The sequence below is a fragment of the Notothenia rossii genome, assembly GCF_949606895.1.
Source record: "Notothenia rossii genome assembly, chromosome: 10".
Lineage (NCBI taxonomy): Eukaryota > Metazoa > Chordata > Actinopteri > Perciformes > Nototheniidae > Notothenia > Notothenia rossii.
In genome coordinates this window covers 1,461,625-1,483,426 of record NC_136908.1, presented here as the reverse complement: position 1 = coordinate 1,483,426, position 21,802 = coordinate 1,461,625, and the positions used below count along the sequence as shown (strand labels likewise).

The window sequence follows — 21,802 nt, the reverse complement described above, 5'->3', positions numbered from 1 at the left end:
CGTTTCAACCGCTTTGTTTTTAATATTTTGAATACACAAATGCCTGATTCATTAAACATGTGAAAAGCGTGATGCAGCGGAGTGGGAGGGGCCTTGTTGACATGTGACGTGTTTTTTGTACAGATCTAGGCTCTGATTGGCTGTTCAAGTGAAAAGCAAGCCAAGTCGATTCTGATTGGTTCTCAGTGGTTTCGTTCAACGGTCGGAGTCTGCGCAGTAGGCCCAGCGCTGAAATTCAAAATTTGAACAGTTTGTTTTGTCAGAGAGAAGAGGAACCGAGAAGAGGAGAGAGGAGCTCCATTTCGTCCTGTTTTAGTTCACAAACAGTTTGTAACTCTTGTTCAATACAACGCTTATAATCGTCTGGATAAACTGTCCAAAATGGATCCATTTACTGAGGTAAGTCGGAGAGCTAGCTAAGCTAAACAGTTACCTTGGTAGATAGAACGTCAACGGCTGCTAATGCTAACGTAGCTAACGTAGCATTTCACATTTATCCAGAGGTGGGAGAAGATCTTGTACTTTAATACAAATAGAAGTACTCAGATCTTGTACTTGAGTAAAAGTACCAGATTTTAAGAATAAAAGTAGTCATTGTGCAGATTGGTCCATTTCAGAATAATATATATGATATGTTTTATAATGATTGATCATTTCAAGGTGCAGCTAGTTTGAATGATTTTGTATACGGCAGGGTAGCTTGTGAATTTACTCCAGGTGGAACTAAAGTCTGATTTTACACTTGATTATATTTCACATCATTCATCCACATCTGAGAAGTAACTAAAGGGATTAAATACATGTAGTGGAGGAAAAGTACATGATTTACCTCTGAATTGTAGAGGAGTACAAGTACACAGTAGCAACACTTTGAAATACTCAAGTAAAGTACAAGTACCTCAACGTTGTACTTAAGTACAGTACTTGAGTAAATGACTTATCAAAAACATCTGAAATAACTGTAACAACCAGTGGTGGAAGAAGTACTCAGATATTGTACTTAAGTACGGTACTTGAGTAAATGTACTTAGTTACTTTACACCACTGGTAAGTCTTTAACCAGGCTCCTTGCTGAGGTTTTGATTCAGGACTATAACACCTTCTCCTATGTACGTTATCAATGCTCTTAACCAAAGACACCACCTGTACAATGTCATGTTATTTCCATAAATCAGCTTGTCTCCATGTAAGGCAATGGTATGTGCCAACACTGGAATTTGTCCAAAGCCCCTTCTGGTTTGATTTGCTCTAGTTGTCTTGAAGCATTCTTGCTGACACGGCAAGCTAAAAGTAGGAATGATTTATATTTTATAACGATTCCTGTTACTCCAGGATCCGAGCCAGTAGGGTTTGAAAATTCAAATCCATGAACCGCAAGCAGGAGTGGCTAACAGCTGAGGAATGCTGTAAAATGTGACTTCACTTTTTCCACGCTGCCCGGAAAAGTTGTGAAGGCGGTGCAAACTGAGGCTGCAGGAATGTGTTTGGACTTGCACGGTTAACACTCAAACAGTAATTCAGAGTGTGTGACATGGCCGGAGGGAATGTCATGTAAAGAAAAGAGGGCGAGCAAACAGAGGCCTCTTTATTTGTGGTGGAGAGCTGATTTGTGTAACTAAAGTTTTTAAAGTAGCTCATAAAGAAGCAGATAAAGTACTGTACCCTGTTTCACACATTTACACAATGTTCAACTATTCCTTTAATGACATGAAAGTCTATTACAGCCTGCAGGAACTTCATTTGATTTCATTCACATGTTGTTCATTTAAAATCTCAAAATGTTCAGTTATTCCTGTCGATGTTTATGGTTGTTGAACAAACCCATGGCACGCCTCAGAAAAAAAACCTCTCGACTGTACACAGAGATGGGCAAAAACAGGTCTAGTTCAGGTTATTTGTACCCGTAGGTAGACTTGGTTTGCATATGAAAGACACACATTCTAAAAACACAGACAACAGAGAAATACAAAAAAAAAGTGCCTCCTGCTCCGTCACATCTAAAAAGATTTAGAAAGTACAACATGAAACTGGGCAGCGATATTAGGCGTCAAATCCCATGTCCCTGCTATAAATAATCCCTTTGTGCGACTCATAATGTGACATGTTAAGACTGTCGATTAGATCACTGCAGTTGGAGGTCGTATTGTAAGCAGCCACTGGAGTAACCATCTGAACTAGGGATGTCCCGGTCACCTTTTTTTGCTCCCGATCCGATTCCAATCATTTGATTTTGACAATTTGCCGATACCGATTTTTCCCGATCCGATCTTTATTCAATGCATTAAGAGAAAAAAAAGCATTCAAGTTTTCCCTTAAGGTTATTTTTTTATTTAAATTGGATATTCTATCCAACATGGATATAGCTTCTTTCTTTCACAGCAGCATTGGATCAGTTCAGTTGTGCAGCATTGGATCAAAACAAAACAAAGCTTTCAGTACTCGTTAGCTTACTGCTACATTTAGACACTGCGCCCACTCTGTTGCCAGATTTGAGAGAAATAACCAGGTCTATGAAGACAAGCCCCAAAGAAGCAACACATACATGATGTTGTGTCATTTGAAACCAAAACTAAGGCCTCAGGATGACTTTAAGACTTGAACATGGTCATTTTTGTTTTGTAACAGTGAATACAAAAGTAAAAAAAAAGTATTTAAAAAAAAAAAAAAAATCCCGATCCCCGATTTTTTCCCTCCCGATTCCGATCTTTTGAAAATCACGTGATCGGCTCCGATCCCCGATCTCGTGATAGGATCGGGACATCTCTAATCTGAAATGTTTTTTTGTCGTACCAGAAACTGTTGGAGCGGACCCGGGCACGCAGAGAGAACCTGCAGAAGAAGATGGCCGACAGACCGAACGCAGCGAGCAGAGCGATGGTGAAGAGACCGCTGGCCGACACCAACAGTGTGATCAGCGAGACGCTCAGCGAGAAAGGTGACGACACTTCCTTGAATAAAACTTCTCATGAACTTTAAAAGCCTTATTTAGTCCATTAGTATTCACTTCACCAAAGGCATCTGTTACGTTCCCTCCTAAACTCGGGGTACAAAGGGAAGGAACACAATTTAAGAATAACTGAGAGATAGAAAAATGAGTAGATAGTCACCAGCCAATTTACACAAACGACTTAAGACAAACTAAGAGCAACTTTCTCCTAAAAGCCAGTGATTAAAGCACCTTGAACTGCACTTATTGTATGAACGGGGCTTTACAAATACAGATTATTATATTATCAGTAAAGTGCTCAATACACAAAGTTAACCTGGAGCACACCTCCTTAACAGAGGAAATGCTCTATCCCTCCTTTTCTTCAGCAGATTAGCACTTACCAGGTTTGTTTCTGAACTCCAATCATTTTGACTTTGCAAATCTTATATTCTGCTCTGCCTTTGTGGAGAGCAATAAAATAAGTATTGCTCTAGTGGCGAGAGTCATTTTTGGATTGGACTCAGAGGTCATGGTTAAATGCCCTTTCACATTCAGAAAGCTGTAGTTCTAACTTCCTGTCACTTTAAATACTTCGCTAAATCTTTAATCGAATCAGGATTCCTTTTTACATTTACATTATTACAGCAAAAGTAAAGATAGAGACAAAAAGTATTAGATAAATGGCATGCACATAATATTAACATTAAGTACACATTCAGGTAGAGTAGTAGAAGCAGCAGCAATTAAGTGTTAAATGTAGTATGGTAGAATCTAGATAACAGAGTAACAATGATATATTTCAGAGTCACATATAGACTCTTTTGTTACAGTATGGTCAAACTAAGAAGGCAGCCAGTACTACTAATCATTTTAACGAGGAACATGTTGCTCATCAGTGTGTGCTACTCTTCACTAATACTCCCCCTCCCATCGCCTCCTCCCAGTTCCACAGCTTTCCTCCAAGCCTTCCCCCTCCAAGCGCCGCTGCTCGGAGGAAAATGTAGCCGGCGAGGAGAACCGGGAGCCAGCGATGAGCCGATCTCTGGCCCCCGTGCTCTCAGACCCTCCCACAGATAAGAAACCCCCAACGGGACCCAACAGTGTCCGCCACGCCTCGTCTCTGGAGAGGAACGCACCCCGACCCGTGGAGAAGATGGTGGTTGTGTCTCCTCCTGTTGCTCCCAGCGTCCGAGAGGAGAAGATGGTGGTTGTGTCTCCTCCTGTTGCTCCCAGCGTCAGAGAGGAGAAGATGGTGGTTGTGTCTCCTCCTGTTGCTCCCAGCGTCAGAGAGGAGGAGATGGTTCCTGTGAGCTCGACCCCTCAGAGGAAGGAGGATCCAGAAGAAGATGAAGCTCCTCCCACTGCCGGCATGAGGTCTCGTCTGCAGAGGCTCGCAGCGCAGAGGAAGTACTGGGATGGAGACGGTGAGAATATCTTTTCTGAGCTCTTTGAGATACCTTTTTAGTAATTTCATGGATTATTTCAAAAGTGTATAATCCCTCTGTAGCAACTGAAACAATGCATTTACTTTTGTGCAAGTCTTTTCTGAGTTTGCTTCAAATCTATAACAAATGTATATCTGTTTAAACATTTGTTTTTCTTTCATCCCATATTTTGTTTCTGGGCATCTGAATGTTTTTTTATGCATTTTATTTCAGGGAAAAACGGTTTAATTTGCCCAAACACTTAAAATATTATCATAAGAAACGTCTATATCTTAGGAACTACAACATACTTCATCTAGTTGACCATGTGGTGCACTCATTAGTCACCTGCCTCTTTTTATTCCAGCCATCTTTGTTAAAGCAGATATATTTGTCCTGTTTTAAATAAAGACATGGCTCGGTCTAATTTGTTTCCTCTTTGTTGAGATAAAGGCTTCCTGATCCACTTTCAGGAATTCATAGTTTGCAATATGTAAGTGAATGATGTGAGGTTCATGATGTGTGTCCCTCAGTTATATAGATTCACATCCCTGCTAAAACCCCACACTTTCCCACCTTCAGACTCCTCTGAAGTGGCTCCAGACCCCCCGTCTCCTCCGAAGAGACACCCTGAGGCCCCCCCAGCAGCTGCAGCACCCCCCACCCCGTCCTCAGGACCTCCTGCTGGGAGGAGAGGGCGTCTCGCTAACCTCGCCGCCACCATCGGGTCCTGGGAGGACGACCTGAGCCACGCTGCGTTCCCCACGGAGAAGCCTCAGGAGAAGCAGAGCTCTGCCGTCCCCATGTCAGCAGGCAGAGGAGCTAACGTGGCTATCGGAGCTAAGCCAAGTCCTGCAGGCAGCAAGTCCACACCCAGCGCTCAGGTGCTTCATGCTTTGGTATTAAAATGTCTCACTGACTGTTTACGAGCCGTCTGGCTAAAAAAAGTCTGGATAAAGACGCTAGAAATATCCTAAATGCTAATAATAATATTTACTTTTAGGAGTTTATTTAGTATTTGTTTGTGTTTTTATTGAATTATCCTAAGCAAAAAGACCAGACATTTGCTTTAACTACTCAACTGTGAAGTTTTACTGATTTTCTTTGTGAATTTATTTTGGTTTTGTACTTTTTATCAAATAAAACAGCTTCATCGAGGACTATAGGGACCTAAAATGGAATTTGTCACTGGTGACATTATATAGACCCGGCAATTCATTTATCAACCAGAGAGATCTGCTGACACTTCAATATTCTTTAGTGCTTATTACATGACCCCCCTATTCAAAGACCATCAGCACTGTCAGAGAAGAGTAGCCCAAGTGGATGTCCTATGCTGCAACTCAACACACCGTGATTCGGCTGCACAATGCCAGAGCAGCAGCAGCAGCCAGTTTGCTCTTGTTCTGAATGCACAGTGTTTGCTTTATAAATAACACGACCTGTGTGTTTTCCAGGCTCTGCACGGCCCACCTAAGCCGAGTCGAATTGACCTCCCAACCCCCCAGAAGGTGGAGGTTCCTGCAGCCAGAGCAGCTCTCCAGTCAGTGAGCAGCTCCCAGAAGAGCTCCATCCAGGGGGCATCCTTCCCCTCCAGCCCCCAGAAGAGCTCCATCCAGGGGGCATCCTTCCCCTCCAGCCCCCAGAAGAGCTCCATCCAGGGGGCATCCTTCCCCTCCAGCCCCCAGAAGAGCTCCATCCAGGGGGCATCCTTCCCCTCCAGCCCCCAGAAGAGCTCCATCCAGGGGGCATCCTTCCCCTCCAGCCCCCAGAAGAGCTCCATCCAGGGGGCATCCTTCCCCTCCAGCACCCAGAAGAGCTCCATCCAGGGTCCATACAACCCCCAGAAGGCCGGACCTTCATCCCTAACATCCGTGCCTCAGAGCCCCCTGAAGACCCAGGCCCTCTCCAGGAACCTGAATCCCGTCCCCAGCCCCCAGAAACCAGAACTCAGAACCAAGCTCACCATCACTGGATCCTCTGGGCCCAAGGACACCCCAGGAGGACCTGGTGAGTTATTTTATAAAACTGAATATCTAGAGATGATCTAGTCCTGCAAGGTTTCAAGTCTCTATCACCATGTGCTCAGCAGCTACAGAGGAGAACCTGAAGTCCTCCTCCAACAGAGCAACATGAATACATACAGGACGTAGAACAAATAAAATAGTGCATGGGAATGTTTTGAGATGTGCAAGTTAATACAAATAAAATATAAATAGAGCAAGAAGAGTCTATATACAAGTACAGGGAATGATGTATGAGATAAGGTGACACATCTTATTAATTGTGCCAGTAATATTGCAAAGAGTGTTTTTTATTTTTTATTCACAGTTGGTTTTTCCGCCTTTATCAAAAGAATAATTGTTCCCTTTTATTCCCAACAGGTGTGAAATCTTTCCTGGAGCGTTTTGGAGAGAAGTGCCAGGAGCGCAGTAACCTTTCCTCTCCAGCAGGGGGCTCCAGGACCCCCAGGACCCCTGCTGTGACTCCTTCCTCCCTCACCCCGAACACCCATTTGGTTCAGGAGAGACTGAGAGCCGCCACACACACAACTACTGCTGACCTCACCCAGAAACAGAAGCTGGTACATGTTCAATCAATCAATCAATCAATCAATCAATCAATCAATCAATCAATCAATGTTTATTTATACAGCCCAATATCACTGATGTTACATTGTGTCTCTTGGTTCACTCGCTGTTTCCTGCAGGGCTGGGGATAAGATAATAAGATCAGAAGTACTTCATTGATCCCAATGTGGGAAATGTTTGCGTTGCAGCCGCATCAAAAGAAAAGGCATTGCCCATGAGAGAAATTAAAAGACTAGAAATAAACAATCCAAAATGTAAACGTCTCAAAGATAAATAAAATAGCATTAAAAAAAGTAGAAAATATACATGTGGAATTACAAATGTACAGTAACAAAATATAAAGCAGGATATTTTATATACATTAATAGTGCAAGGAATGGATGATTAAATATTAGATTGAATATAAATGTAAAATGCACGGTGTGAGGTTAAGTCCAGGTATCAAGAGAAGCTCTGGAGCACAGAGTTGAGAGACCAACTCAAAACTGTTTTAAACAAATACCGTGACAATATTTTAGGGTAACTTTTACATAGTGTTTACAATTTTGATAAATAATCATCAGAAATAGGGTTCTTATGACTTAAAGCCTAAAAATAAAACAGCTCTGGTTAATTCAGAAAATGACTTGCATTTAGTGAAACGCTGCCTTTCAGATCAGGAATAGACACTTGTGTCATTTCACCATGTACCAAATCTAGCACTACATTTAATCTCCTATCAAATAAACTGTTATATTGATATATGACCCAGCCCAACTACAGCTGCCCTCCTATTAACCTCCATGTCACCAATGCATGCTCCTTTATTTACATTAACATCATTTAAAAGATTTGAGGAGGCTGTGGCTCAGTGGTTAATGTGCTGGACTTCGATTCAGAGGGTAGCACGTTCAAACCCCACTGCAGTCAGCATGTCGTTGTGTCCCTGAGACACTTCACCCCAAAGTGCTCCTGTGGGGATTGTCCACAGTGTTGAGTATGTGAGTAGCTTTGGATAAAAGCGTCTAACACGTGACACGTAATCACAAAAATAGAAAATGTTGTCTCGTTTTGTTTCCTGTTCTTCATGTGCATAAAGACCATCTGTTTGGGGCGGAGTGCAAAAGGCAGAGAACCACAATGATGAATATAATAGAGATCTCCCAGCTCTAGCTACCTGTAACCATTGTGTTTGATGTCACAATAGTGAAATGAGATTTTAAAAACAACCTCTTGTGTTTCAGGAGCGAGAGTCAGAGCTGGCTCAGATTCGCAGTCGCTTCCAGAAGGGGAGCAACATGTGGAAAGATCAGGCAGCAGGAACCAACAAGAACACGGACATCAAGGTACGCCAACAAACATCTGACTCACACATTACAACGTTCTGTTTGACATCTCACCCCACAGTCCTGCTCTCGTGATGAAATGCTAAATGGCTGATATGTTTCAGGAGCAGCCTGAGAAGCCCGTGGAGTCTGAAGTGTCTCAGAGTGAAGAGCAGGAGGAAGCTGCGGCTCAGAGGACGGACACGCCTACTAAGAGCTTCCCTCCAGGTACCAAACTATATTTCATCTCACTGTTGAACATGTTTACTTGGTTTTAACAAGATGATTCTCTGATGAGCGTTAGCAGCTGTTCTTCATCCATTAGATCTTTTGGCTTTGGGAAAGCTCTGGTTTGTCAAAGCTGGGCCCTAATATGTAAAACATTATGAATGCTATCATCATGTGTGTTTCCGACCCGAGAAGAGGTGTGGTATCTTTGTGAATGTATGACTTTGTACCCAACTTGTCTCTATGTTAACTAATGCTAAAAGCCGAGTCTGCGTCTCCTGCTTTACACTTTACTTTTGGTAATGAGAAGGAAGTTATGTTAGCTGTTGGTGCTGAATATTGAATTTGTTCAGCTTTGAAGGGAGTAAACTCAAGATGCCAGAGATACCAGCTGTTACCTTCACAAAACGATTTACAAACAACAACACGCATGGCCTGAATGGATCATATACTTGAAGCGTTTTGTGATGTGCAAAAAGATTACATTTCATCCAACTTAATAGTTTTAGATTATTTAAATATGTATTTGGACATACACGGTGTCTTGTCCCTTTTTGTACTTTGATTTAAAGATAATTATTACTCTGCAAACACCTGGAAACCTGTTCATTTTCTAAATTAGAAAATATGATTTCTAACATTGATTTTTTGCAAATGTCAGGCCATGGGATGATGTCGCCTCCAGCCTCAACATCCAGTCCTCTGAGGGTCCTCCATGCTGCAGAGAAAACCACAGAGGAGGAGGAAGAGGAGGAGGAGGAGTTGGTTAAGGAGCGGGAGATGAACGTGGACAGCTCCATCAACTCTGCCGTTATCAACCAGCTGTTTGAGGGAGTCCTGGACCAGAGCGATGATGATGATGAGGATGAGGAAGATGCTCTGAACATCTCCTCCATGTCTCTGATCATTCCTCTGGAGAGTGTGGCTGCTGTGGTGAAGAGTCCAGAGAGCAGGATGATGGTAGGAACCACTTCCTGTTATTGTCAGGAAATGATCTGTATCTGAAAATATTTTGAAAAAGGAAGTAGTGAGCTTCTGAATTAGGGAGCGCTGCAGGATGTCGTATTTAAGATCAGAAGTACTTTACTGATCCCAAGTTGGGAAATGTTTGGGCTGCAGCAGCATAACAGACACGGCATTGTACAATAACATTAAAAGACTAGAAATAAACATTTCAAATTGTCAACATCTGGATAGCAATACAAAAAAAGCAGAAAATACACACACTTCAGAATCAGGTTTATTTCCAGGTGGGTCGACACGTGCGAGGAATTTGACTTGATGTCATGGTTCAGACTAGGGCTGCACGATATATCGATATTCACATCGCAGGACGTGCCATGTAGGATGTGCGATATTAAGTAGGCAAATGAACTCAAAGACGTCATGTTACAATTATTTTGCTGCTCGCTACAAAAGTCAAACTCGCGCGGCTCTCATATCAGAGGTACTTGAGTGAGTGACAGCAAACCACCGATCACCATCAAATCTCCAGAGCAAACGGACCCCGTGATTAAAGGTCAACACACTGAACAAAGTCGTTTCATGTGTTTCTCCAGGGCAGCTAGCTCAGCTTGTTGCTCTGATAACTTAAGATCCAGTCGTCCGTGACTAAAATCCTTCTTCCAGTTAAATATAGTTAGAAAAACACCAATTGTATTAAAGTTCAAGAAAGGATGGTTCACGGACAAAAAACTATAGTCATGTATTTTTTCATATCGCAGGGGAAAGAAATATCGCAATGTCATTTTTTTCCAATATCGTGCAGCCCTAGCGCAGACATAAAAGTAAAACAAAAATGAAAAACACAGAGAACTAGAAAAATATAAAAAGTAATTCAAAATATAGTAAAATATAAAAGTATTTACGAAGAAATGGAATAAAACATGGAATAAACAAAGAAAACAGATGTTGTTGTACATTGTGTTGTTCTGAGTTGAACTCCTAAAACTAGATAAGATATTGAAACTGATTTGACGCTCAAATTACTCTAAAAACTGCAAACAGTATAAGTTTTAACTTTGTTTTGTTTTTGCAGACGTCTACTCCAGCCACCTCCTTCCTGGTGAAGAGCCGCACTCCTGAAGAAGCGTCCAGACGGAGTAAGTTCCAGAGATCCAACATGGTGCGAGGCGCCTCCTCAGGGGAGACGCTGGAGGAGGAGAGAGGACTTCCATACAGGTAGGAGTCTGGAGCAGGGATGCCAGTGATTATTCAAATATTCGTTACAGTCTCCATAAACAAATATTATTTTTAAAAATCGATTTTATTTATATATTTTAATTATTATTTATGGTTTTTTTTTTTTTTTCTGGCTTAGTTTCAACTAAAATATAGACTAATGCTAATAATAGTAATAGTATTAATAATTGTAAATGGCCATTGGTCACACCACCAGTTTGTTTTACGGTAAACTTGGAGGAAGCCTGCGTGCAGAGCAGACTGCTGCTGCAGCACGCTACACACTGACCCCACCCCCACCCCCCTCTCCCTCACACGTGCGACTAAAGATGAACAAAGCGGCAGGTAAAAAGAGTTCCTCCTCGTGGAACTACTTCGAATTTACGTGGTGGGGTCGGGGGGAGGGGTCGGTCGAATAATCGATTATTATTCGCCAGGGCGGCCGAATAATCGATTTTGATCATGGTCAGTTTCTGGCAACCCTAGTCTGGAGCAGAGAGCTATCCACTTCCTGTTGGACTAAATGTGTTTCTGATGTCTGGAAGGGAGCTCATCTTCAAATGTGGATAGAGAGTCAAACCATTCAGCTGCCTTGTTTTATTTCTTGCAAGACAGTTCGTTCACACAGAGAGCGTGCAGTCTGCAGAGGGAAAGACCAAGAGTAGAGTTTAGGTTATTTAAACACAGAGAGGAGAAAGGGAGGGGTGACGCTTGGTGATCAGGAAGGAGAAGGTCATCATGTTGCTGCTAACTAACAACACTCAACACATCTTCTTCTTAAGGACTTTCCCAAGCTTAAAAAGAAGAAGTGAAAGTAGTAAATATAGATAAACATTAGCAAAGAAGAATCACACTGGTATTATGCACAATGTCGTCGGTGTACCTTTAATCTAAATGTATGGTATGTATTAGGGCTGTCCCAAATACCATGTTTCGGGGCTCCGGATATTCGGTAGTAATCAGCAGCGAATATTCAGCCCGAGCGGGGGGGGGGCGGGCGTAGTAATCAGCAGCGAACCGCTTCAACACGTGTATTTCGGTTTATTCACGGCATTCTTTTTGTTATTCTACAGTATTGATGTTTTATAGTTATTTGTTAATGTAACCCAATTTGTGTTCTTTGAAATTGAAAAGCATATCGCATTGTGTTTGTTACTGTCGTTGCAGTTGTATATGTCTTAAGTGTCATTTGGCTTGGCTTCCTATTTATGGACATGCTTTTATTTTGAAGGAGAGGTAGCGCTGTCGACAGGAAGTTGTTGTTGCTATGGAAACAACGTGACGGAGATTAATGGAGAAAAAGTAATATCTACATATAAAGACGGAGAAAGTAAACGATAACGTTTATGGTTCAGTGTTAGCACCCCCGAAGAGGCACAAGCTCTTACGTTGATATTGGAGATTTCAATGAATTCAATTTGGGGAAAAAACAGGCAAAAAACGAATATCCGAATAACGAAATTGAAACCCGAATAGGACTCCAACGAACTAATATTCAGATATTCGGGTACAGCCCTAGTATTCATGCTATTTGTAGTTTGTTTTTATGTCTTTTTACTGGAAACTGTATTCTGAGTGATTTCAATTTTCTGTGAAATGTCTGTGAAGCACTTTGAACTGCACTTGCTGTATGACAGGTGCTATGCAAATAAAGATTATTATTATAGTATAATAATATTTGTGTGTGTGTTTTAGCATCGACGCCTACAGGTCGATCCGAGTGAAGGAGACGGAGAAGCCGGCAGTGAAGCAGGTGATCGTGAGGAAAGAGGACGTGACTCAGAGAGCAGAGGAGCCCAGAGGAGCAGCTCTCGTCAACGTCAAGCAGAAGATGAAGGTTCGAAACACAAATGCTCAAAGTCTCATTTTCACCTGATGGTCGCTTCTTTGCTGCGCGCCAGAGGAACGCTTGGTGCATTGTTTTTCAGAAGGTTCTATAGCCTCGGTTCGTTTATGACTTCAGGCTACTGTACGTTACACACAGCCTAGATACAAAATACAGCTGCCTCTTTTCTGTAGAGTTGAGGGAGCTTTTTTACTTTTACACGACACTGTTCAACTCTTCATTCATAAGACATCCGCGTTCTTGTGACTCGTAAATACTACGCTTCCTGTGTTTTGGTGCGGACTGCGCTCACAGCGATGAACCGCTCCAGAGTTCACTAGCAAGCGGCCCACCTCTTTTAGGTTGTTGAGTTCACATCAGAGGTGTCCACCCCAAACGAGCCGCACCACGGGGTGCAGCGCTGCAGGGTTCGATTCAACCGGGCTACACAAGGCCGGTGTGAACGCCACCTGAGTTTCATTCATGCCAGATTACAGTGTAGAGCAGTGGTCACCAACCTTTTTAAACCCAAGATCACCGACCTCGGCCTAGGTGAAAGGCGAGATCTACCTATTGCAGAATTGAGTGAAAAAGACGGCCCAGACAGTGCTTCCAATTTGAGGCCTTTTATATCTGGCTCATCTGAATGACTGTTACAATGAAGGCTCCTTGGTCAGCTCACGGCATATAGGCAGGGGTAAAGTGCTATTTGTTATGAGTGGGGGGCAGACCTCACCTCCTCTAGGGGGGTACTCAACTCCTCTAGTTCCTCACCTCCTCTAGGGGGGTCCGGGGGGATGCTCCCCCGGGAAGATTTATTTTTAAATATTGAAGTTGAAAGCATCAATCTGGTGCACTTTGAGAGCAACATGAAGAGATCTATGGATACCTCTCTCAGCACCCATTTGAAACACAACTGTAAGCAGATGTTCTTTTTCTTTATCGATATTTTACAAATCACTCCCCTTTCAAACTGTATTCTTGTTTTACTGCCATATAGTATTTCATACCTGTTTTTCATTTATTCTCTTATTGTTTGTATAACTATAATGATCATATGAAGGTGTGCCGTGGAAATAATCTTTTGAATAATTTGTGACAAAACCGTTCTAAACACTCAGAGAGTCCTTTAGCTCACCTGAGCCCCTCAGTCTGACAGGAGAGGACTCTCCTCCAGCTTGTTGTGGAGACAGCTCCTTATGTCCGTTAGTGCAGCTAGCTAACCAGATGCTAACATCACGCTCCCCGCTAGCACCGGTCCCTCTCTCTCTCCCCCTCTCTCCCTAAATGCGCTATTGCCACACACACACAGAGCCGAGCTTGAATGACACAAGCACACGTGTATTTCCATGCAACTCTCTGATTGGTCTGGTGACTTGCCTCTGTTGCGTTCACTGAACACGGGAAATTACAGTCCTGCCGTCCTCTCTAGTGTCTTGATGAGGTTCACGTAAAGCACGGTTAATGTATTATATTATTGAGGTGTCTCAAATATATGTCAATCAAGTGGCACCTGCTAACGGGGTGGTGGATGATAGGTTTACATCTAAAAACGTATTTTTCAAACATTATTATTTTAATTTAATTTTTCTTTCTTTTGTTACTTTTTTTTTTAACGGTCCGCGATCTACCCGCACCACACTCACGATCGACCGGTCGATCGCGATCGACTGGTTGGCGACCACTGGTGTAGAGTTTATGAGGATGAACTTCAGCAGTGTCGTGGATCTGTCACAATGCTGGTGTCATATCACCAGTACAGATATATTACACTCCACCCCTCTCCTGCAGGTCCTGAGCACGGGGCTGAACCTGCAGCAGACGGTCATCCATCAGGCCAGCCAGGCTCTGAACTGCTGCACCGACGAGGAGCACGGCAGGGGGTCGCAGGTGGAGGCCGAGGCCGAGAGGCTGCTGCTGGTGGCCAGTGAGTAACATCCCACTAACAGCCTCTACCTTAGAGGCTGCTGCTGGTGGCCAGTGAGTAACATCCCACTCACAGCCTCTACCTTAGAGGCTGCTGCTGGTGGCCAGTGAGTAACATCCCACTCACAGCCTCTACCTTAGAGGCTGCTGCTGGTGGCCAGTGAGTAACATCCCACTCACAGCCTCTACCTTAGAGGCTGCTGCTGGTGGCCAGTGAGTAACATCCCACTAACAGCCTCTACCTTAGAGGCTGCTGCTGGTGGCCAGTGAGTAACATCCCACTCACAGCCTCTACCTTAGAGGCTGCTGCTGGTGGCCAGTGAGTAACATCCCACTCACAGCCTCTACCTTAGAGGCGTGTCCTTTGGAGTATATGAAGCGTCATATGCAGAGCCTAGAGCCTAACTCTACACAAAGCCTGATCTAAGTGCACTCTAATGTCTATCTGCACAAACACCAGGTTACTAGACAAATAACAGACCACGTGCTAAAGACACAGCTCTCCAGTTGACCCCTCACTCTACAGCCCCTGATTGATTGATTGATTGATTGATGAGAGCTCTCCAGTTGACCCCTCACTCTACAGCCCCTGATTGATTGATTGATTGATTGATTGATGAGAGCTCTCCAGTTGACCCCTCACTCTAAAGCCCCTGATTGATTGATTGATGATAGCTCTCCAGTTGACCCCTCACTCTAAAGCCCCTAATTGATTGATTGATTGATGAGAGCTCTCCAGTTGACCCCTCACTCTAAAGCCCCTGATTGATTGATTGATTGATTGATTGATTGATTGATTGATGAGAGCTCTCCAGTTGACCCCTCACTCTAAAGCCCCTGATTGATTGATTGATTGATGAGAGCTCTCCAGTTGACCCCTCACTCTACAGCCCCTGATTGATTGATTGATTGATTGATTGATTGATGAGAGCTCTCCAGTTGACCCCTCACTCTAAAGCCCCTGATTGATTGATTGATGATAGCTCTCCAGTTGACCCCTCACTCTAAAGCCCCTGATTGATTGATTGATTGATGAGAGCTCTCCAGTTGACCCCTCACTCTAAAGCCCCTGATTGATTGATTGATTGATGAGAGCTCTCCAGTTGACCCCTCACTCTAAAGCCCCTGATTGATTGATTGATTGATTGATGAGAGCTCTCCAGTTGACCCCTCACTCTAAAGCCCCTGATTGATTGATTGATTGATGAGAGCTCTCCAGTTGACCCCTCACTCTTAAACCCCTGATTGATTGATTGAGGAGAGTTCTCCAGTTGACCCCTCACTGTTAAACCCCTGATTGATTGATTGATTGATGAGAGCTCTCCAGTTGACCCCTCACTCTAAAGCCCCTGATTGATTGATTGATTGATTGATTGATGAGAGCTCTCCAGTTGACCCCTCACTCTTAAACCCCTGATTGATTGATTGATGAGAGCTCTCCAGTTGACCCCTCACTCTAAAGCCCCTGATTGATTGATTGATTGATTGATTGATGAGAGCTCTCCAGTTGACCCCTCACTCTAAAGCCCCTGATTGATTGATTGATTGATTGAGGAGAGCTCTCCAGTTGACCCCTCACTCTTAAACCGCTGATTGATTGATTGATTGATTGATGAGAGCTCTCCAGTTGACCCCTCACTCTTAAACCCCTGATTGATTGATTGATTGATTGATTGATGAGAGCTCTCCAGTTGACCCCTCACTCTTAAACCCCTGATTGATTGATTGATTGATTGAGGAGAGCTCTCCAGTTGACCCCTCACTCTTAAACCCCTGATTGATTGATTGATTGATTGATGAGAGCTCTCCAGTTGACCCCTCACTCTTAAACCCCTGATTGATTGATTGATTGATTGATTGATGAGAGCTCTCCAGTTGACCCCTCACTCTTAAACCCCTGATTGATTGATTGATTGATTGATTGATTGATGAGAGCTCTCCAGTTGACCCCTCACTCTCAAACCCCTGATTGATTGGTTGATTGATTGATTGATTGATGAGAGCTCTCCAGTTGACCCCTCACTCTTAAACCCCTGATTGATTGATTGGTTGATTGATTGATTGATTGATTGATTGATGAGAGCTCTCCAGTGGACCCCTCAGTGGAACCAAAGCTTGACTCTCTTCTCTTCTCTCCCAGCGGAGAGGAGGGAGGCTCTGAAGGCAGAGCTGGAGCGTCTGACCAGAGACCCCACGGGACAGAAGAAGCCCCTCTCAGCCCCGGGACCCTCTGGACCCTCGGCCTCTAAAGGCTCCGTCACTCTGCAAGAGCTCCGTCTGCCTCTCAAGGCCGACTTCGTCTGCTCCATCGCCAACAAGCCAGGTAGGCTCAGGAAGAGAGAGATACAAGACTCTAGAGGACTCATTCCTGCACCTCTCTGGTGACAGCTATGAACATCAAAGGTCCCTGTATACTCTTTATATTTACTTTTTAGTGTCACACATTGTCACAGCATATTGTACTTCGCATCTTTACATGAATGACATAAATCTGTTCATAGTTCTTTTCAGCAATATACACATGAGGCGCTTTCACACCAAGTACTTTTCCCAGGAAGAGTTCCCAGACCTTAGTTCCCCGGAAATCTTTAGTCCCTGAACTTTCTAGCAGATCGCGTTCACACCGGAATAAGTTCCCTGAGGGAGGGTTAGTCAAATGAAGCCGCTGACGTCACTTCTTCTTCTTCTGCTTTGGGTTTACTGGCAGGCCGCAAACCACTTCACGGCGTATACTGCCACCCGGAGTCCCCGGCCGGAAGTCCCCGGAGTTGGGGACTGGCTTCAGAGTAAATTGCCAGAACGCCGACACCTCCTCATCTCCACCGCTCCCATGATTTCTTTTGTGTTGCCATAAGTTAGTCTCCCTGCGTTGGTGCGCGGGGCTAATGCTAATGCCAGCAAATAAAATGGCGGCTTCACAAAACTTTTCAGAGTTTTACGGGGCGTGGTTTGCAATCCGCCCAGCCAATCAGAAATTGGAATCTTTGGAAAAGGTTCGCAAAAAAAAAAAGAAGTTCTAGTTCCTGATCTTTTTGGTGTGAACGCAAAATCCCAGGAACTATCGGAACTATTCCCGGGAAAAGTACTCCGGAGTGAAAGCGCCTAAGATGACACCAAAAACACAGATGAGAAAGACACAAAGAAAGAAACACTAATAATACAACAGTGATTTAGGGAGTAGACATTTCTTTACAGCAGAGTTCTGGATCTGTGAATAAAAGAGGCCTCTTCCTTCCTTCAGAGGCGACCAAGCACTCGTTCTTCCTGATGCTTCGAGCTGGAGTGGAGAACACTGTGGCGACTCTGTTAGCAAGCACACATCGAGGGCTGAGTGGAGACACGCTGTCCTTCCCCACCAGCTTCACCATGTGAGCCCCTGATCAGATTATAAAAACATGTTTCTATCATTCTATTCTGTACTTTAACAAATACCTGTGATCCGCCTCCCTCTCAGATCTGACGTCTCCAGTGACTTTGAGATTGATGTCGAGGTCTACAGCTTGGTGAGTGTTTACTTTCAAAAGTAGAATCTTTCTTACAACAAATTCAGTTTCATCCACCGGGAGGAATCTGCACGCTCATCCCTACAGTTTGATTTCCAGTTAGGATGTTTTCTAATTGTCTCCAAACACTGTTACTCACATATGAACGTTCTTTCAGATCATCTGTAATATGTGCATTTGTTCTCATATGTACTTTGCTGGATATGATAAAAATATGATCGTGCACAGCATGAGATACTTTGAGTGGCATGTAACAGCTCTACAGGTGAGACTTTATGAGATGCTATGTGCAGTTAAACTGTCTCTAGATAAAGAGGCTTCACATTGAGCACGTCTTTGTTGTGAGGGTTTAATGCTGCTCGGTTGCTTCAAGGTTTGTTTACATGTTTGCCTTGTGAGAAACATTCTGGATAACGGTTACATACCTGTTTGTAGTATTGATCTGCAGCTGGTTCATTACGGTCTTCTGTTTGATTTGACCCTCAGGTGCAGAGGCGTGACGTCTGCAACGACAAGAAGAAGAAAGCCAGCAAGTCAAAGGTAAACCTGCACTTTAGCTTTAATGGAGTCTGTCGATACTGAAGCGTGCTTTAATGGTGTGTGTGTGTGTGTGTGTGTGTGTGTGTGTGTGTGTGTGTGTGTGTGTGTGTGTGTGTGTGTGTGTGTGTGTGTGTGTGTGTGTGTGTGTGTGTGTGTGTGTGTGTGTGTGTGTGTGTGTGTGTGTGTGTGTGTGTGTGTGTGTGTGTGTGTGTGTGTGTGTGTGTGTGTGTGTGTGTGTGTGTGTGTGTGTGTGTGTGTGTGTGTGTGTGTGTGTGTGTGTGTGTGTGTGTGTGTGTGTGTGTGTGTGTGTGTGTGTGTGCGCAGATAATAAGGAGACATGTTCATGAGGCCCATGATTTGTGTATGTCGGTATGTTTCTGTATTAATCCCTCGGGTGTGGGGGGGAGGGGGAGAGAACATGGTGGGGGGGGGGGACAGTGTGTGGGTGCGGGGAGCACAGTGTGTGGGTGGGGGGGGGCACAGTGTGTGGGTGGGGGGGGGCACAGTGTGGGTGATGCACTGTTACCTAACCAGAAACATGTCACTGTCATTTACGTCTTTAAAATATGTCCTTCATCTCTCCAGGCCATGACTCCAAAGAGGTTCCTGGCCATCACTGTGAGTATCTCTAATATATATTCTGCTGTTCAATAAGAGTGTTTGACTTCTCCCCTGCCTGCCATTTGTACATTTTTAAATTGTCGGACTTTATCTCTTGTCTTGCAGAAAAGTGTCCAGACACCAGGTATGTAGAAATACTCAATATTTCAGTATTCTATGAAGTGAAATCTAATTAAAGCCTTTTGAAACTCATAAGCTTCAAGGGCAACTTTCCTTGATTAGGTAATGCTAGTGAAAATAATTTGGAGATTTAAAATAGACAGATTTAAACAAGGGGATCCCTTTAAACAATCTTAAAATACATTGATCTCATTATATATAAATAAATAAGGACTGAGTTGTATGGAATTGGTAACATCAATATTATTTTATTTTTAAATAATAATTTACCAAATGCCTTTCCCACTAATGTTACAGGTCAAGATTGTGTAAAGATTGCACATAATTCTCTATTTCAATTCTGTAATTCAGTGTGGCATTAGATAGTCTTAAATCTAACTTGCCTTGTGCTGTGGAGCCCTGTGTAATCACAGAAGTTAAAACGGGCGCATCAAATTCTTTACGTCTAAACGGCTCCATCCTACACTTCGCTTAATTGAAAAGACATTAAACAGTTTCCAATGATAAGTTCTTATTCTGAACAGTACAGAGAACTAGATCTGTATAATATAGTGGTAAAGTGCCCCTTTAAACCGTGTGTGTGTGTGTGTATATAGTGATGGCGAGTCCTGGAGGACCGAACTCTGTGCGCACCAGCAACTTCCTCCTGGTCGGATCCCACAAACTCACCCTGGCCTCCATCGGGCAAAACAAGTTCCACCTGGACAAGGTGAGCATCTCATTGATCCCTGACACACCGTCACAATCTGCTGTTTACACATTCCCTCTATCCTCGTTCTCCACGGCTTGATAGAGGGACACAGTGACGCGTCCTAAAACCCGGGAGTAAACTCCTTCCGGTTCCTTCGACCAAACGCGATGCAATCTCTCCATAGGGTTTTGGAACATAGCTGGAAATCAGGTCTGTGGCTGAGACACACTGAAGAGACGGGTCACGTTTTGTTCAGCCGGATAATCTCCACACGTCTACCCTACTTTTATAATGTTCGATAATGATGTAGAATCATAAATCTAATGGCCAGAAGCTAAATGCTAACGTGATGCTATAAAGGAACTACAGCCGAGTCCAGCAGCACGACTTCCACGTCACGCCAACTTCAGATCCATATTCAAACACACAGATTCTAAATGGTCCGAGTTGAAGCGTTTGTTTGAACAGTCTGCAGGAGGCAGGGACTTGCTCTCAAGCAGAACAGAAACTAACTTAGAGGAGTGTTTACGTGTTCGGCGTCATGACGTACAACGACCTCCACGACTTCTGTAGTCCTATTCAGCCACTTGGTAACAACCATCGTTTCTCAGACACGTCCACTCTTCAGAGATCACCAGTGGGGTCACTGCTGATGATTTAATGTAGAACAAAACGTGATCCGTGTCTTCAATGAGTCTCAACCACAGACCTTAGTTCAGATACTTTCCTAAATCCTATGGAGAGATCCCATTGGCTCTGAGACGAGGGAACAGGAAGTGGTGACATGCTGACTCACTTCCTGGTTTCAGGACGCGTCACTGTGGCACCCTATATCCATGCTATAGGTTTGGGTTATTAGCGTATTAGGGATGGGAATGATTAATCGAATATTCGTTGATTCAGGTGTTCGAATATGAGTTATGAATATGTTTAAGTTGATTAGATTATGATCAAATGGATTCATTAAATGTATATCACAGTGCCATTTTAAACATCTTAGGAAAAACACAAAGAACTCGGTTTGGTTTCTATATTTATTTGAAAATGTATTTATTATTAAAACTTTATTTATTTATTTAAACATTAAAAAAATTAAAATAAACTTTATAGGATTTGTTAATGTGGTTAATCGGTTAACCGTTTTTTGGGGGTCGAATATTCGAATATAAATTTGCTTTCAAATTCCCATCTCTAGTGTATACCCCTCAGTGTTCCTCTTTGTCTGTGGCTTAATGTCCGTGCTTTAGGTTTGAGTTATTAGAGTTTATATGTGTGTGTGTGTGTGTGTGTGTGTACAGGCGTCACAGACTCCCCGTTGTTCTCCCTGTTCCCTCATTCACCCCCCACTTCCTGATGTCTGTGTTTTAGATCAAATATGATCGAAGGGACAGAGAGCTGCTCAGTGACTTGTTTCACACCAAGGTTACTACGTGTGTGTGTGTGTGTGTGTGTGTGTGTGTGTGTGTGTGTGTGTGTGTGTGTGTGTGTGTGTGTGTGTGTGTGTGTGTGTGTGTGTGTGTGTGTGTGTGTGTGTGTGTGTGTGTGTGTGTGTGTGTGTGTGTGTGTGTGTGTGTGTGTGTGTGTGTGTGTGTGTGTGTGTGTGTGTGTGTGTGTGTGTGTGTGTGTGTGTGTACGTACTGTAACAGGAGGGTTATTTACTGCATTCCCACACTAACTTTCTGTCCCTCTTAAACCTGCATTGTGATCTGTTATTTGTTGAACCTTGTATTTAACTGAAACATGTGTGCACCCTGATATCTGACTCGTGTGTCTCTGACTCTCAGGTGCCGTTCCTGTGTCCTCTGGAGGGAAACGTCTACCTGAAGATGCAGTGTGAGGTGGGCTCGAAGGTGGAGGAGAGGGGCTTCCTGGTGAGTGGAAACACTGTAGATTTATATAGCGTAATTTTCGGACTATAA

At 43.5% G+C, this 21,802-nt stretch overlaps 2 protein-coding genes across 3 annotated transcripts in view; one reads left to right on the top strand and one right to left on the bottom strand.

The window, feature by feature from the left end:
- The window catches only part of LOC307022903 (major histocompatibility complex class I-related gene protein-like), a 218,634-nt gene that overhangs the window by 84,175 nt on the left and 112,657 nt on the right, over nt 1-21,802 (bottom strand). The window lies entirely within an intron of this gene.
- The window catches only part of anln (anillin, actin binding protein), a 27,630-nt gene continuing 6,035 nt past the window's right edge, over nt 208-21,802 (top strand). Inside the window, exons 1-21 of one of the 2 annotated variants that reach the window (XM_079655799.1) lie at nt 208-399; nt 2,794-2,935; nt 3,874-4,353; nt 4,936-5,237; nt 5,811-6,363; nt 6,738-6,937; nt 8,168-8,269; nt 8,374-8,476; nt 9,138-9,436; nt 10,515-10,657; nt 12,353-12,494; nt 14,274-14,409; nt 16,549-16,731; nt 17,650-17,776; nt 17,863-17,911; nt 18,398-18,451; nt 18,776-18,820; nt 19,037-19,069; nt 19,178-19,196; nt 19,789-19,901; nt 21,668-21,754. In XM_079655799.1, the coding sequence (XP_079511925.1) occupies nt 382-399; nt 2,794-2,935; nt 3,874-4,353; nt 4,936-5,237; nt 5,811-6,363; nt 6,738-6,937; nt 8,168-8,269; nt 8,374-8,476; nt 9,138-9,436; nt 10,515-10,657; nt 12,353-12,494; nt 14,274-14,409; nt 16,549-16,731; nt 17,650-17,776; nt 17,863-17,911; nt 18,398-18,451; nt 18,776-18,820; nt 19,037-19,069; nt 19,178-19,196; nt 19,789-19,901; nt 21,668-21,754 (3,330 nt within the window). In that variant the 5' untranslated portion in view covers nt 208-381. The remainder of the gene's footprint in view (nt 400-2,793; nt 2,936-3,873; nt 4,354-4,935; nt 5,238-5,810; nt 6,364-6,737; nt 6,938-8,167; nt 8,270-8,373; nt 8,477-9,137; nt 9,437-10,514; nt 10,658-12,352; nt 12,495-14,273; nt 14,410-16,548; nt 16,732-17,649; nt 17,777-17,862; nt 17,912-18,397; nt 18,452-18,775; nt 18,821-19,036; nt 19,070-19,177; nt 19,197-19,788; nt 19,902-21,667; nt 21,755-21,802) is intronic. The other variant, XM_079655800.1, reaches the window with a different exon arrangement.